The sequence below is a fragment of the Thunnus thynnus genome, chromosome 7, assembly GCF_963924715.1.
Source record: "Thunnus thynnus chromosome 7, fThuThy2.1, whole genome shotgun sequence".
NCBI lineage: Eukaryota > Metazoa > Chordata > Actinopteri > Scombriformes > Scombridae > Thunnus > Thunnus thynnus.
This window is the reverse complement of record NC_089523.1, coordinates 4,129,889-4,144,052: the sequence shown is the minus strand read 5'-3', so window position 1 is coordinate 4,144,052 and position 14,164 is coordinate 4,129,889. Positions and strand designations below refer to the sequence as shown.

Genomic DNA, 14,164 nt, shown 5'->3' with positions numbered 1-14,164 from the left:
ACAGCAGATAATTTGATTTTTTTTTATTATAAAGACATACTACATAGCCTACCTACCATACAATGCTTACCCAGCCCAATTTATTTAGTTAGTTACATTGTTGCAATGTAATTATTGTCCCCAGTGAGGCTTAATGAAACGACATACAAAAATACAAATCAAAAGAGCTGAGTTATGAACTGGTTGACAAACTTGGTATCATCTGGTCAAAGTGATACTGAAAAGAGATGAAAACAAGTCAAAGCATGAATACAATGTTGTTTGGAGACATTAACATGAGTGCATTTGATACAGAGAAGCAGAGTACTGCAGAGGTTAAGAAAAAGAAACTGACATGAGAAGTGTTTTAGAGCTTACTTTACTGGATACTGATGAAACAATTGTAACGTTTGCAGAGGAAGGCGTTCTTTGAGGGCTAAATTGATTTGACTGGTTCCTCTCTTTTCAAATGTCTTGTAATTATGATTGGGTTGTATTTACCAGAGCAAATGATTTCTTTACAAACCTTCAAAGCAAATATGCGTCATTTAGCAAAGACACTGGAGTTGAATATTTAGGACAATATTCAATTGTTTCTTCCTATTTCATGCACACTTGATCACAAATGAAGTATCTCAAAGCATTTCAAGTACTCTTTTGGCCCATATGTGGTTGTCTTCAAAAATACCCGTTGCCTCACTGGGGGTCTGTGCTGGATGATCCCACAATGCCGTGTTGTCGCAGAAGGTTCCTCAGGATCTGATTCTTGGATTTCCAGTCTTCCACCTCAAAATAACACAGACGACACAGCAGTAATGAATAAAACTTTCTATGAGGAACGCACTGACTGCAGCTAACTCAGTCATGATTAACTGTGGAAGCTGATAATTGGTCTTTTATTAAAATGTAGTCATCACCTTCATACTTTATTAGTTATATGGCTTTCAATAGACACGTCCAGGCTGAAGGTGGAAGTAAACTAGCTGACATTACTGTGGTGGCATCTGGCTGGTAAGCCTGCGCAATAACACTGTTATATATGTGAAGAATTTGAAACCCATTCTGCTGACTTTACTTGTTGATAATGCCAATGAAACAAAGTTTATAAAGAAAAAAAAACGCAATGAAATTAAGTCAAATTTTGAAAAGGTGGCTAGACATCTTTTCACCTGCAAATCACCAAAACCACACAGACCATTCTGTTCTGTTCCTGTATCAGCTGCTCCAACAATAAACTGCAACTTTGGAGAAAAATAAGAGGCAAAGACCATCAGATTCACTTTAATTTATCTCCATTTTATCTCCATGTTTGTGTTATGTGCAGCATGCTGACAACGGACCAATCAAGGACGGCTACAGACTATTGTTTGTCAGCGGTGTGACGCCAAACTTTTGCTAAGTTATTATAATGCAAGGAATCATGGAAATAAAGTTAGTTCATTTATAATCATGAGCTAGCAAGTAATCTTCACACAGAGCAGCTTCACATCCAGACTGTGGAGGTCGAACAGAAACGTTATTATAATCCTGGGGTGCAGTTTGTCTGCCTTCTGTCTGAAGGGTCACAGTGACTTTAATAACCTCTACAGGTCTACAGGCTGATGTAAATACTGCTTCACAGACCTTTACTCTAACAGGAACAAAATACCTCAACAACATTATATTGTTGCCATGTATTACTACTCAATTTGAGAATGTCAATGTCAATATGTCAAATCTTGAACAGTAGAAAAAAGTAGTGAGACTTGGCCACTTTAGTCCCAAAGCACTGGCAGATTAGTCTTTAAAACCACTAAACATACGCTAACATACCTCCTGTCTGAGTAGCTGGTTGTCAATCCTGAGACGATCAAGAGTGCTGATATCTTCCCCCAGCTTCAGGTTGCTCTGTCGCAGTTCCTTGATGTATTCACAGGCTTTAGACAAAATACCTCCTTTACTCTGAAACAAAACACACAAAGGTTTCAAAGATGTCAAAGTTTTAGAGAAAAAAGAAAAGAAAACGCTTTGTTTGATATTTGATTATGAACTCTGAGGAGTAACATGCTCTCACTGGATTTATCTCCAGTACCTCCAGTATGAAACTCACCTGTCCTGTCTTGGTGTAGTCCACGTTACAGTCTGGTATGGCCTTCGACAGCTGCACTATCCAGTTGTTGATCTTGTCCCTGCGCCGGCGCTCAACTGTAGTGACAAATCTCTCAATTTGAAACATGTCCTCTTTCGTACACATCGATTCAAACATTTGTGGTAAAACACAGTTAAATCTTCACAAACCTTCGTTGTGCTGAGCTCGTCGTTTCTCATCTCTGGAAGCCCGAGGAGCTTCTTGCTTTCTACAAAACAGATTATGAGTAAGATGATTGTTTGTTTCCGTTTTTAAATTTTTTTTTTTTAATCTGTGGTAGAGTTTTAATTAGGGGTGCAACGGATCACAAAACTCACGGTTCGGATTGTATCACAGATTTGTGTCATGGATCGCATCATTTTTCAGATCAGCCGGGAAAAAAAAAGGGGGAGACAAATAAAACTTTGTTTTCCATATATTCTTACAGCATGGAACTTTTGCCCATGGTCTTAAATGAAAACAACATTCAAGATGTCCAATGGTTAAATAAAATCTTAAAATATATAAAATATTCAAAGCTGTATTGTTAATTAAATTGCAATATGAGGCATGACACCTTCTTCCTTTAAACATGGTAGTGAATGAAACAACAGCCTGTGTCCACATCATCTAAACTTGATGATAACTTACAAACATGAACACAAGTCTTGTCTTGAAGCTTAGTTTGTTGAACGCGCCACCAAACAAACATTCACCAGGGAAAAGTGCACCACTAACGTCAGTTAGCAGCTAGATAGCTAATTAGCTGCTCAGCTGCAGGACATTAAACAGCAGGTAAACATAGCTGCAGATGTCACTACGGACCCGTTAGATACTGGTTTGGTTGTTGCTCTTTAAAATCCCTGTTAGCGACACGCTGTCTGTCCATGACTTGTACTTACAGCTGTTTGTTTATTTTGTCTTAAATGAGATGTTAAATTTTGCAATTAATCCACGGTTCACATGCGAGCTGAACCGTGAGGGGCGATCTGTACGGATCACTGATCAACTACGATCTGTTGCACCACTAGTTTTAATTCTGTTAAATTAAGATGTAATTACGCTATGTATGGCTGAGTGCGAGGTGCGATTGTCCTTTGATTGGATCCCGTCAAAACTTCCTGGGGTGACATCATCACATAGAGCTGCCCTGTAAAACAAATGAATGTCAGCTGCATAAATAAGTACAAGCAGACATGTAGCAGCTTACGATAAACATCTTTATGAATTCTTACTCTGTGAAGTCTTAAATAAAAAAGACTGCTATTACATATTACATACATTATATCATATATACGGTATATTATAGTATATCAATTCCAGTGTTGAATGAAAATAGCATTTTACTGTATTTTTCAAGCAAGTCTACAACATCATAAGCTTTACCGTGTGTACACCTTGCCATAGCTATGTCAGTACCTGTGGGTGTGGTCTGGCCCAGCAGTGTGTCAGACGCCTGCACCGTGGTCACCATGGTGCCAGTTGTGGCGTCTGCGATGGTGGCGGGATAGTATGTGTACTGTGTCTCAGCGCTGCCATCTCCCTCCAACCCCTCTGACTGGGAGAACACAGCCTGAAGTCAAAGAGACAGTTACTGCACTGTTAAGTCTTTTGTTTCCCTATTCAGATATAGTCTATAAAGAAACTGAAGTTGCAAGTAAGCATCTTTAAAGAGGATATAATCAGCATTTTTTTATTAACAATGAATCACATGGCAACTTGTATATGGAAGGGACCGCTCGTAGTAACAAATGCAGAGGAATATCACCTGACTGCTGTTCCCCTCAGCTCTACAGAGCTTTTAGTGTCTTTCAGCTCATAGTTTTGGTTGGGGAGGGGGGGTGGATGTAACGGGACAGAGTTCTCAGTGAACTCAGCAGTCACACATTTCTCTGTTCTCTATTTCTATGTTTTGTGTCTTCAGGTTAGGCTAACCCATTGATGCTAACTTTGGAGCTAACCCCCTTCACTTTTCCAGCTCTTGGGGAAACAACAGATTTGACTTTTTAGCATTTATTAACTGTTACACTGTAGTCTGTACTGTACATTTACTGCCAGACTAACAACTTTCTGCTGACCTTTTCCTCTGTTCCGCTCGCATCCACCGTCACTTTCCTGCTGCTCCGCTTTCCCAGCCGCTACGCAAACATACTACACAATACCCTATTCCTTAATGAACATACACTACCAATAGTTTCCCAGGCAACGACACAAAGGTTGACTCGCGTGCTGAACAGCACTGCACAGAGACCCACAAATGCTATTGATTTCCAAATGAATGGATATTTGGCGTTAATTTTGGCATTAAAAAATATTTTTTTGGCCTGGCGGGAGTTCTTGTTGTGATAATTATAAGAGAACCACTGATTCAGTAAATGTTAAATACGTTCAGTAAACGCTCAGTAAACGTTGAGTACAGTTAGGCCCAGCAGTCTCCATTAGGTTGGGCGAGTTCAAAGTTGTGAAAACAACGGGGGTGTTTTGAATACACCCCCCCCATACAGTCTATGGTACAGGTACCTGTTACCATACAGGTAATTTGTTAGTCTGTCCCTCCCGCCGCAGGAAATAATGGATTAATCCTGGAAAGCTATTGATGTAGCACTTTTCTCCTTATGAAAGTAACACAGAGATTATTCGACCAATGAGAATTTAGTCAGGCGAGAGCATATCGACCAACTAATCAAGCAGTCGACCAGCAGACTACAGCCCTAAATATTCATTCATCATTTTTGATGTTATTTGAGTGGATTTGCCTTTACTAGAGATCCTTTTACAGTAAAAATCCAGAAAAAAAATCAATACCTTTAGTATCAAACACTCACCTCCAGTCTGCTTGAAAGGGTTAGGGCTGAAACACTTGATAGTTTTGTATTTTGTAGAGCTCAACCGCTGTGGTCAGCTTGAATGTGTCAGTTATAATGTGGGTACCACTCACCACTGTCCATCCATACACATAGTGTCAGTGAATTTAGCTGTAATCTGGCACTTCTGGGTAAAAATAGTGTTGGAAAATAGGTGCTCATTAGGGATGTGCCAGTATCACATTTACACACTGTGATTTTTGTAAAAAAAAAAAAAAAAAAAAAAAAAAATACAGTATACCAGTATACAGTACACTTACAATCTTCATCCAAATTTCCAGAAATGCTACTATTAGTATTAAAATATGGGAAAATTATTTCCCACCATGATTGTTTTAGATTTATTTAACTTGACATATTAAACAGTGACTGTGCATCTGTGTTGCTAACATCAAATATACTTTAAACACTACAAACAAAAGCAGGTTGGTTGTTAAAAGTTTGGGAGAGTTGACAGGAAATTACTTTGAATGCAGCTTATTGTCTGTGTCTCTTAGATTTAATGCACCCATTAATATTTCCACACATGTTCTGATCTCTTTGGGGTGTTAACAGACAAAATCATAAGGGCAGCGCATTAATAAATATGCGCAAAACTGAAATTAATGCTCTCTTTCTCACTTAACATTTTGGCTCAGTGCCCTTAAAGCCATGGCTAGAGCGGGACTTCACTGGCCCTGCGGTGGTGTCTCTGCCTCGGTAGATCGGCGCTCCCTTGTGGCTAAGTGGCAGTTGGTCAGGGTTGTTCTCACCTGTGTGACAGTCTGAGTGGTTGCAGGGAAGCCTGTGACCAGGCTGACTGCGGCACCTCCGTCTGTCTGACCCTCCAGCTGGCCATCCGACACTTGGATCACTCTGTAGGTCACCTGGGACACCACACATTACACCGAGTGGTCAATATCTTATTACTACTACAGGTGACACACGGACAATTGCAGAGCATACACACACACACACAGAATCAAACTTCTACTTTTAGGTCTTCATTAAGTGAAGTGGGTCACGAGTACTGAGACCAGGAGCTGATGTGACTGGCACACTGGCTCAATTATCAAGAAATGTGAAGTCACATTTCACAAAGTCTGCACGTCTAAAACTCTGTTGATATGATTGCAATGACAGTACACCAGTAATATATTTTTGCTAATATATTTCCAGCACAAACTCAAGTCAATTTCCATGACAGTCCATTGTCTCAAATGCTGTTTTCTGATTACAATGACACATTTTGCATGCTCTCATTTAGCTACAGAGGCTTCTGCCTTCTGCTTAATTTGATTGTTTCATTAACATTTCACAAATGTGCCTTAAATTTTACTCCAGTGTGATATCTTTCAGTTCTGTAGCTACAATATTAACCCAACAATCTGCTTTCACTGTGATCACCATACTGATGAATGATGTTAACTCAATTTATTGTTTTTTTTGCCAGAAGTTTTGTGTCAATATTCCTTCCTACCTGTCCACCTGCTCCTTCTGTCTTGAAGAGATATTTGATGGGTTGATCAGTGAAGGTGGCAGCAGACTGAATGGTGGCAATAGCTGCTGGGTCCTCTGCAGTGGCTACAGACCCTGAGGGAGCAAAAAGCCACATGAAATGAAAGTATCACAAATACCTCATGGGAGGAAAAAGAGCAGTTTTACGCTTCAAAGTACATGATCGGTGTTGCAGGACAGAGACAAACACATAGTGACACTTGTAAGTCTAAACCCTCACCAATTTATGAGTTTCAAACTTTCAAAAGACAGTGCTTGAACATGGGGTGCATGCTAGCACACACATACATAATACAACATTTCCACTGAATATTCGTTTTCTAAATATATTACTAATAGTTGTTACCTTCCTCGTTGACAGTAACACTCCCATCTGGTTCAGGGCTTTTCTGTTGGCTGCACATGTAAAAACACAGGAGAGAGCTAATTAACACCGTAGTAGAGGGTAGACCAGGCTTGTCTGTATAAACGTATTTGTTGTTATTAGTTAGCAATGGCGCATGTTTAAGTCTCACTCACCTCTTCATTTCTGCCGACAGTCTTGGACGAAGAGACCGCCTTCACTCTCTCCCACAGCCAGGCTGTGAAACAAGTTCATAAGTTTGACAAACAGACGCAGGAAACTCTGCTCACAACTGCACAATACTGACTAACTTATCGACCCCGGGCCTGAAACAGAAAATAAACCCCGAAACGACGTTAGAAGAGGGGTTGTGGTAGCTTTGTGTGGGAGCTGAGTCAGATCGAACGTTACTATTGGAGATACCGGACACTGGACGTGTTTGCTTTCAAAATTAAAGCAAAGAACTGGACAGTACCAAATAAAACATACGTTGCGCTTCATATGTGCGGTGAACATTAGTATTTTAGAAGCGCGTTATGATTTCTTTGTTGCAATTACTACATGTGGTTTGTCTTTTGACTTTAATGCTTTGTTAATCACAAAAGTTTCGATGGCTGTTTAAACCGGTATTTTAATTTGGGGGATCGTACCGGAAACCACATGGTTCATTGTGGCTAGCTCGACGCGGATCCTACCTATCGGCCCCAGCGGTTTTTACAGATGTTTAAACAAAAGCACTTTCCCGTCTGCTAGCTGAATGGAGGCAGTAGCTGATAAATACAGTCTAAACTGTAATTAAATTGCTACATTATAAACACGGTGCTACATTATGTTGAATATATTCCCGTGTGAACAAAGATCTACTTACGCCGCAGTGGTCCCTCCCCCGATATTTGTCAACAGACCAGCGCCAGTGTCAGAGTACGCATGCGCAACGGGAAACTCCCAAAATACATATTTTACTTTACTAAAATAAAATGACCCGCTGTCTGTGTTGCTACTGTAACCATCAGTTGTGGTAGCCCGTGGGCATTTGGGGAATATCATGTCTCTGAAATAGTAGGTTGATAAAATAAAAATGGGAGAAATGTTCACTGTAATGTGGTACTTTGCACTAGCTTGTACTGCCCTAATATAGTCTAACGATGCTGCCAATTACATTGCGAATGATTTACTTCTACTACAACATGTTGTTCTTAAATATAACCCTCAACTTAATGTATAACGCTGTATTTGTTATCATTGGAAAATGGCGAATTACGTTATTTTGACACAACCGGAAAATTTCTATATAATGTTGCGAACTTGACGAGGTGAAACTGACCGGCAGGCTTCGTCCCGACCTAGAGGGTTCACTGTTGAGGCGGGTGTTAGCTGGATATTTGACGGTCTCAATGTCGTAAATCCCTCACAACATTCACTGTAACATTTACAGATTATGACTTCTTTATTATTATTAAAATATTAAAATAAATCCCGCAGCGATAACATCAAGTTAAACGCTGTGTCCTAGTAGAGTCAACCTGCTTCTTTGATATGTGGAACTTAGGTTTCACTCTTTACTCTTTACTCTTGGCCAAACTGACACAGTTTATCTCACTGTAACTACAAACTGCAGTGTTTCTGAGAGTTATTAAACGTGATGAAAGACAACACACAGGTGAGATCAGAGGGGCGGAAAACACTGGACAGCGCCCGTGGTTCGATCCCGCGAAGGGATGGAGATCAGCGTATCCTCGCAGGGAGAATTGTTGAACGAAGTAACCACTGAGCTATAAACCAGTGCGACAGGACTCAATGAAAACTGCTTTTATAAAGAGCCTGCTTGTGCTGTAACTCATAACACTTATTAAAGCAGACATTCATGCAGGTAACATATTTACTGTTTACTGGCTCTCTGTTAAGACGAAGAAAGTTCATTAAATGTGTTTTGTTTTTGTTTTTAAATTTAAAAGATCCTGTTTCAACATGTAAAACTATGTCATCAATGGCTATTGAGGTACTATAACATATGTTATTCCAGAAAGAGTCTCAATATTTATTACTCAATGTACTGACTCTGATTTTCTTTTTCTCATGAACATGCACTGCTTGGTTTTAGACCCAAAAATGGGAGTTTTCATTATACAAGGTGAACAACTGCAAATGAATTATACCTAATACACGGATTTATTTCTCTTTTAAAACCTGAATACCTGCTGAATTATTTTATATTATTGTTAGCAAAACATATTTTAATTGAAAAGCATAAAATCAATTAGTAAAGTGCTGAAATACTTAACTAGTTTCTTAAATACACTGACATATATTTTATGTCTAACAACCTTAAATTACTCAGTTACTATTTTGATAATCAAGTAATAATAATAATTTATCATTTGAATCATTACATGCATGAATTCACAGTATTAATTTAACACCAAGGTGATCGTTTTAATGGCAGCCTGTGGAAAAGTTTTTTGTCAAGCAAAATAAAAAAAAAAGAATTTGTCCTCTAACAAAATACATTCCTTCAAAACTAAGATGTTAGAGTTTATTAGATTTCATAAGATGATTTAAATCTATCTTATGAAGCATTCAGAACTCCACTGGAAGAAGTGTAAATTTATAGTAACCAATGTGAAGACAAGACTTTCTCTCTCTGCAGTATGTAAGGTGAAGGTGATTCTAGGAGAAGCAAAGACGACTTTAAAATTGTCTCAAACTAAAATTGAATGTCTGATGAAAAACATAGAAGCATTTGTATCATTTGATTTGTCTTTTCACACTGATTAGCACAATTTTATGATGATTTGGATCAGTCTGAAAAACTGTTAATATTCCCAGAAAATAGAATGAAAACAGTAATTTTGTTAAACATTTTGCTTCACACATATTTGATGCTATAAAAAAAGTTTTTATTTTAGTTTTTAAAGCAAGAAACATTGATTCAAGTGAGTAATCCCACAGACTAAGAAGAAATCATCATGAGGAAGTGAGTTTTGAGATGATCTGATTACAAAGCAGGAAATTCCAGGTGAAGGTAGATTCTCAAGAGATGATCTTCTTGAAATTCAGACACAATAAAGTCAACTCTTTCCTTGTCCTTGTAGTTCAGGATGATTGATGATGTTTTGTTGCACCTCATATTTCCTATAGTTCAGGATGATTTGATCCTTTGGATCGGGAAGGTAACATCCAATACCTGCAGATAAGATGAAGATAAAACAAGATTATAAATTGATTTAAAATAAGACAAAGAACAAGATACAGTGGTTATTTAGTGAAAAAAGTGTCTCACCAACATCAAGTTCTTTAGTTTGGTTGTCTGTTTTCTTGACCAGCAGCTGCCAGTAGGTTTTAGTCTCTTCACTTCCTGCCAAACAGTTCACACTCTGCAGGAACGGGCCATAGTTATAATCCTCTGTGTAAGTGAACCTGCAAGGACAATAGAGGAGGACTTGGTGAAGGACATACATGGACAATTATTACTAGAATATTGCAAGCAGTAAGTAAAATAAACTGAAGCAAAATAGAAATACAAAAGATAAAAAAAGGTGCCCTTATTAGAACCGTAAAGTTAAATAGAGATAAAGAAAGAGAGAAAAATATCAAAACACGATAAAACACTATGCAATAAATTATGAAGTCATTTAATGTTTGAGAAAACATGATTGTGCAATATTAGTCAGTAATTAAGAGAAAGTCATGTATTGCATTAGATTTGATGATTCATGCTAACAGTTGATTTTAAGATCTTACTTGAAGCCTGTTTTGGAGTCCTGCAGTCTTCTCAGTCCACCCAGCAGGATCCCTCTGTAATACACATAAGTGTTGAAGGTCTTATTGGGACAAGGTGTTATTGAGTTCCTCACCACAACAGTAAATTTAGTTTTTTCTTCAGAGCCTGGAAATGGAAGACAAAGCAGAGAAAATAAAATAATGAGAGGGCAGACAATATCCTATAACAATAAATAAATAAAATAGAATTTGTCTTAATGGTTAGGGCTGAGGACATTTTTGTATTTTTGTATTTAGTAATGATAGAAACTTTTGAATTAAATTGTTTTCTGAGGCTTACTTGAAGGTGGAACACCAGCAGGGCAGCTGCAGTAGCAGCAGCCCTCCTGCAGCAGCAGCAGCAGCAGCAGGGCTGCAGAGAAGACAGCAGGTGTCATCATTCTCACTGTTGGAAACCAGATTCTGAACCTGAACACTTAGCTACAGAGGTTAAAAAAAAGACATCCAAAAACATCATCCTTGGAAATGATAATACTTTTCACATAGCCAGTTTAAACACCACCTTAGTTTTGTACAAGTTAATTCAAGACTGTTCACACCACCGTTTGTTAAAACCAGTTAGGCTGCATTCATCTTTCAGTACAGGATTCTAATCCTTCGATGTTCAGCTGTCTCCTGTCTTTCATTCTTCTTTACTGCTACTAAGTAAAAAGATAAATAAATAAAATAAGTAACTTAAACTCAGGCTGCGTGTTCAATGGTCAGAGGCAACTACGCCAAATGTCAAACAATCCAAACTATCTCATAAAGAAAGTTAAATCAGTAAATCAGCCAATGCCAGAAAATAATAATTAAAAAGTTGGTTACAAGATCTTTTTCTAAGCGCCTTCACCTCCCTCTAACCTCTGACGTACTGTACCTGTGAGGGTGCAGGAGCAGATTGATGAGGTTCTACAGATCTTCAAGTAGCTCCTGGTCCTGTTTGAAGGACTTCTGCTCAGAAACTTTTATAGCTCTCCTCCACACATCATATACTGAAACAACCAATCATCACCAGGGGCGGATTTAGTGATTTGGTGGCCCCAGGCAAATGCTGCCTTGCTTTACTCATCACCCTTTCTCTAACTGGGACTGTTGGTATTAGCAGTAGTAGAAGAACTAATCAAGACATTTTTCTGAAGTAAAACTGTTAACTGTTAATAGTAAAATTATTAACACAGTAAAAGTCCTGCATTCAAATTTTTACTTAAAGTGAAGAGTGAAAGAGAAGTATTATCAGCGCAATGTACTTTAGATTAATGAATAATAATGCATCATATTTTAATTGTTATATTTTGTGAGTAAAAGCTGAATCTGCAACGTAACCAGTAACATTCATCTGTCAGGTAAATGTAGTAGAACGTTTTCCTCTGAAGTAAAAGTAAAAGTACACACTAAGTAAGTAATATACAGTTGCAGTTATTTCAGGGTACAATGAGTTAAAATACTAACATAGTTCAATGTTTTTCATGTCTAAACATCATAATAAATCTATAATGGGTCACCAGTTCAATCCTCCGGACCGGCAGGATAAATCTGGGTGGGGAAAGTGAAGAAGCAGCGTTGCCCCTCCCTCATTAACACCAATGAGGTGCTCTTGAGCAAGGCCTTTGAACCCAACTGCTCTGGTGGAGCTGCTCAGTGGCCAGCGGATCAGACTGTGGTTATACTGGGCAGCTTCCAGGTATGAATGTGTAACTGTGTGAATGTGATCAGGGCGTTCCTGAAAAAGAGAGCATCGCTCTCAGAGAACCTCCCCTGAATAAATAAAGGTTAAAAAAATAGTTGTTTGGGGCCCTTTATTTGGGGGCTCCAGGTAGTTGCCTACCTTGCCTAATGGTCCAACCCTGATCATCACACGTCAAGCTGCCATCCAACTGAATGACGTTACATTTCTCACATTTCACACAGTCATCTCACATTCTCAGGTCAAGTACAATCATGAACAACGAACAAAAGACACATTAAGCAACAATGATGTTTGTTAACAGTAAAATGAACAAGAAGGAACTGCATTCTTCAATTGAAGGACTTATGGCAGGGAGGTGACAGGAATACCTCAGTATGTCTTTCTGTTTGTTAAAAACACAATAATTGGTATAATTGTGTGTGTATGTGTATATGTATGTAGGATTTTTATTGTAAAATGTCTTGTGAATTTATAATGTGAATACTATATAATATTAAAAATGATATCAAAAATTGAACAGGTGAATCCAGGTGCAGACACAGACAAGTACATTGGAATAAGGTAAACACATATTTATTCCAGAGCACAGGGAAGATACGAGAAGCTACGGGAAGCTTGAGCTGGTAGCCGAGAGCTAAGGCTGGGGCAGTTAGGGGCTGAGGAAGCAGGTCCGGAGTGGGACATCAAGCACATTGCTGCAAAGGCACTTGAGGTAACACGCCAAAAAAAATTGCAGAAATGCACCAGCAAAGGCAGGGTGCAATCAATGTTGGTTTTCTAATTATTCCAAATTGTTGGCTTTGTGAATGTTTTGTGAGGAACAACATGTTTTCAACATGTTGGTTAGGCCTCAAGGATACACACAATGCATTCTGGTGAGAAACATGTAAATCTAAATATAGCTGGGTTTGTTTACATGAAAAGTTCACCGGGAAAAAGCACTTACATTTTGCATTCTTTAATCTCCACTATGATTACTTTCAGGGTTTCCACCAGTGTTATAATGTAGCCATCAGCCAGTGGAAGATTAACCTTCTGACTCACTGGAATACATGAAAGATACAAATAGAATCGATAAACATCATTGTAAATAAAGCGAAAAAAAAAAGGCTCCACTTATCACCATCACAAACTAGAGGACAGCTGTGTTGCCAGCAGGTTCAACAAGTCTTACAAAATTATATAAAGTGACTTACAACCTCATTGTCCCTGATGGAGATCATGACGATCTCTTCCAGCAAAGTATGTTTGACACATTTCTCAGCAGACTGAGGACACAGGACAGGTAAGGTTAAAACACTTTACTCTGAAGTCAGGCAGGTAGGAGCAATTCCACCAACAGAGAACATCTGACAAACAGCAAAGATGCAAACAAAGATGAAACTAATTGACGTGCCCCCCCCCCCCAAATATTTGAAATTGGATGGCTTTAGAAATTGTTAACTTTATTTTCACAATAAGTGTTTTTATTCATAAACATAAGTCACTTTTCTGTATGTTTTTATTGTTATTTTTAATGTTATTTATAGTTTCTGCCAGCTACACACAGACTCTCTCTCTCTCTGTTTAGGCTACTTGGTTCCTTCCAGCTAGAGAGCTCTATATAGTATCAGCGGAGCTCATAGAGCTGCTCAGCTGCAGCTGTGGAAGTCATATAGAATTGTTGTCAACCGCATTGTGAGGTATGAATAACCAATCTAAGCTCACACCATAAAACTATTTGACTTAAATGAATTTGTAAATGACTCCAAACTTCAGAATTTCCCTCTAAAATGACTTTGGTATCAGAAGTTTTAATTATAACTCTTAGCAGTTAATTTTAAGTTAACTATAACTTTCAGCATCAAATTCCCTCTTTGTGTTTGCTCGGACAGTGTTTCCCTGTTCAGCTGTGGTGGGAGTATAGTAACAAAAACAGGAACTTT

At 38.4% G+C, this 14,164-nt stretch overlaps 2 protein-coding genes across 4 annotated transcripts; both read right to left on the bottom strand.

Annotated features, from left to right (window-relative positions):
* Positions 1 to 8: 8 nt before the first annotated feature.
* On the bottom strand, positions 9 to 7,722 carry usf1 (upstream transcription factor 1). 3 transcript variants are annotated; one of them, XM_067593882.1, is made up of 11 exons: positions 7,659 to 7,722; positions 6,967 to 7,028; positions 6,794 to 6,843; positions 6,410 to 6,522; positions 5,703 to 5,816; positions 3,506 to 3,659; positions 3,149 to 3,236; positions 2,257 to 2,315; positions 2,069 to 2,163; positions 1,792 to 1,920; positions 9 to 765 (listed from the first exon to the last, which is right to left on the bottom strand). In XM_067593882.1, exons 2-11 carry the CDS (start codon positions 6,972 to 6,974, stop codon positions 676 to 678), a joined length of 900 nt encoding a protein of 299 aa, XP_067449983.1. In that variant the 5' UTR covers positions 6,975 to 7,028; positions 7,659 to 7,722; the 3' UTR covers positions 9 to 675. The 3 variants fall into 3 exon arrangements, with proteins under 3 accessions (XP_067449983.1, XP_067449984.1, XP_067449982.1); XM_067593883.1 differs by lacking the exon at positions 7,659 to 7,722 and having other exon boundaries at positions 3,506 to 3,644; positions 6,967 to 7,222; XM_067593881.1 differs by lacking the exon at positions 7,659 to 7,722 and having other exon boundaries at positions 6,967 to 7,217.
* Positions 7,723 to 9,665: 1,943 nt separating this feature from the next.
* On the bottom strand, positions 9,666 to 10,947 carry LOC137186844 (cobalamin binding intrinsic factor-like). The gene is made up of 4 exons (XM_067595880.1): positions 10,851 to 10,947; positions 10,532 to 10,676; positions 10,071 to 10,207; positions 9,666 to 9,974 (listed from the first exon to the last, which is right to left on the bottom strand). The coding sequence occupies exons 1-4, from the start codon at positions 10,945 to 10,947 to the stop codon at positions 9,859 to 9,861; spliced, it is 495 nt and encodes a 164-aa protein (XP_067451981.1). The 3' UTR covers positions 9,666 to 9,858.
* Between the last annotated feature and the right edge of the window lie 3,217 nt (positions 10,948 to 14,164).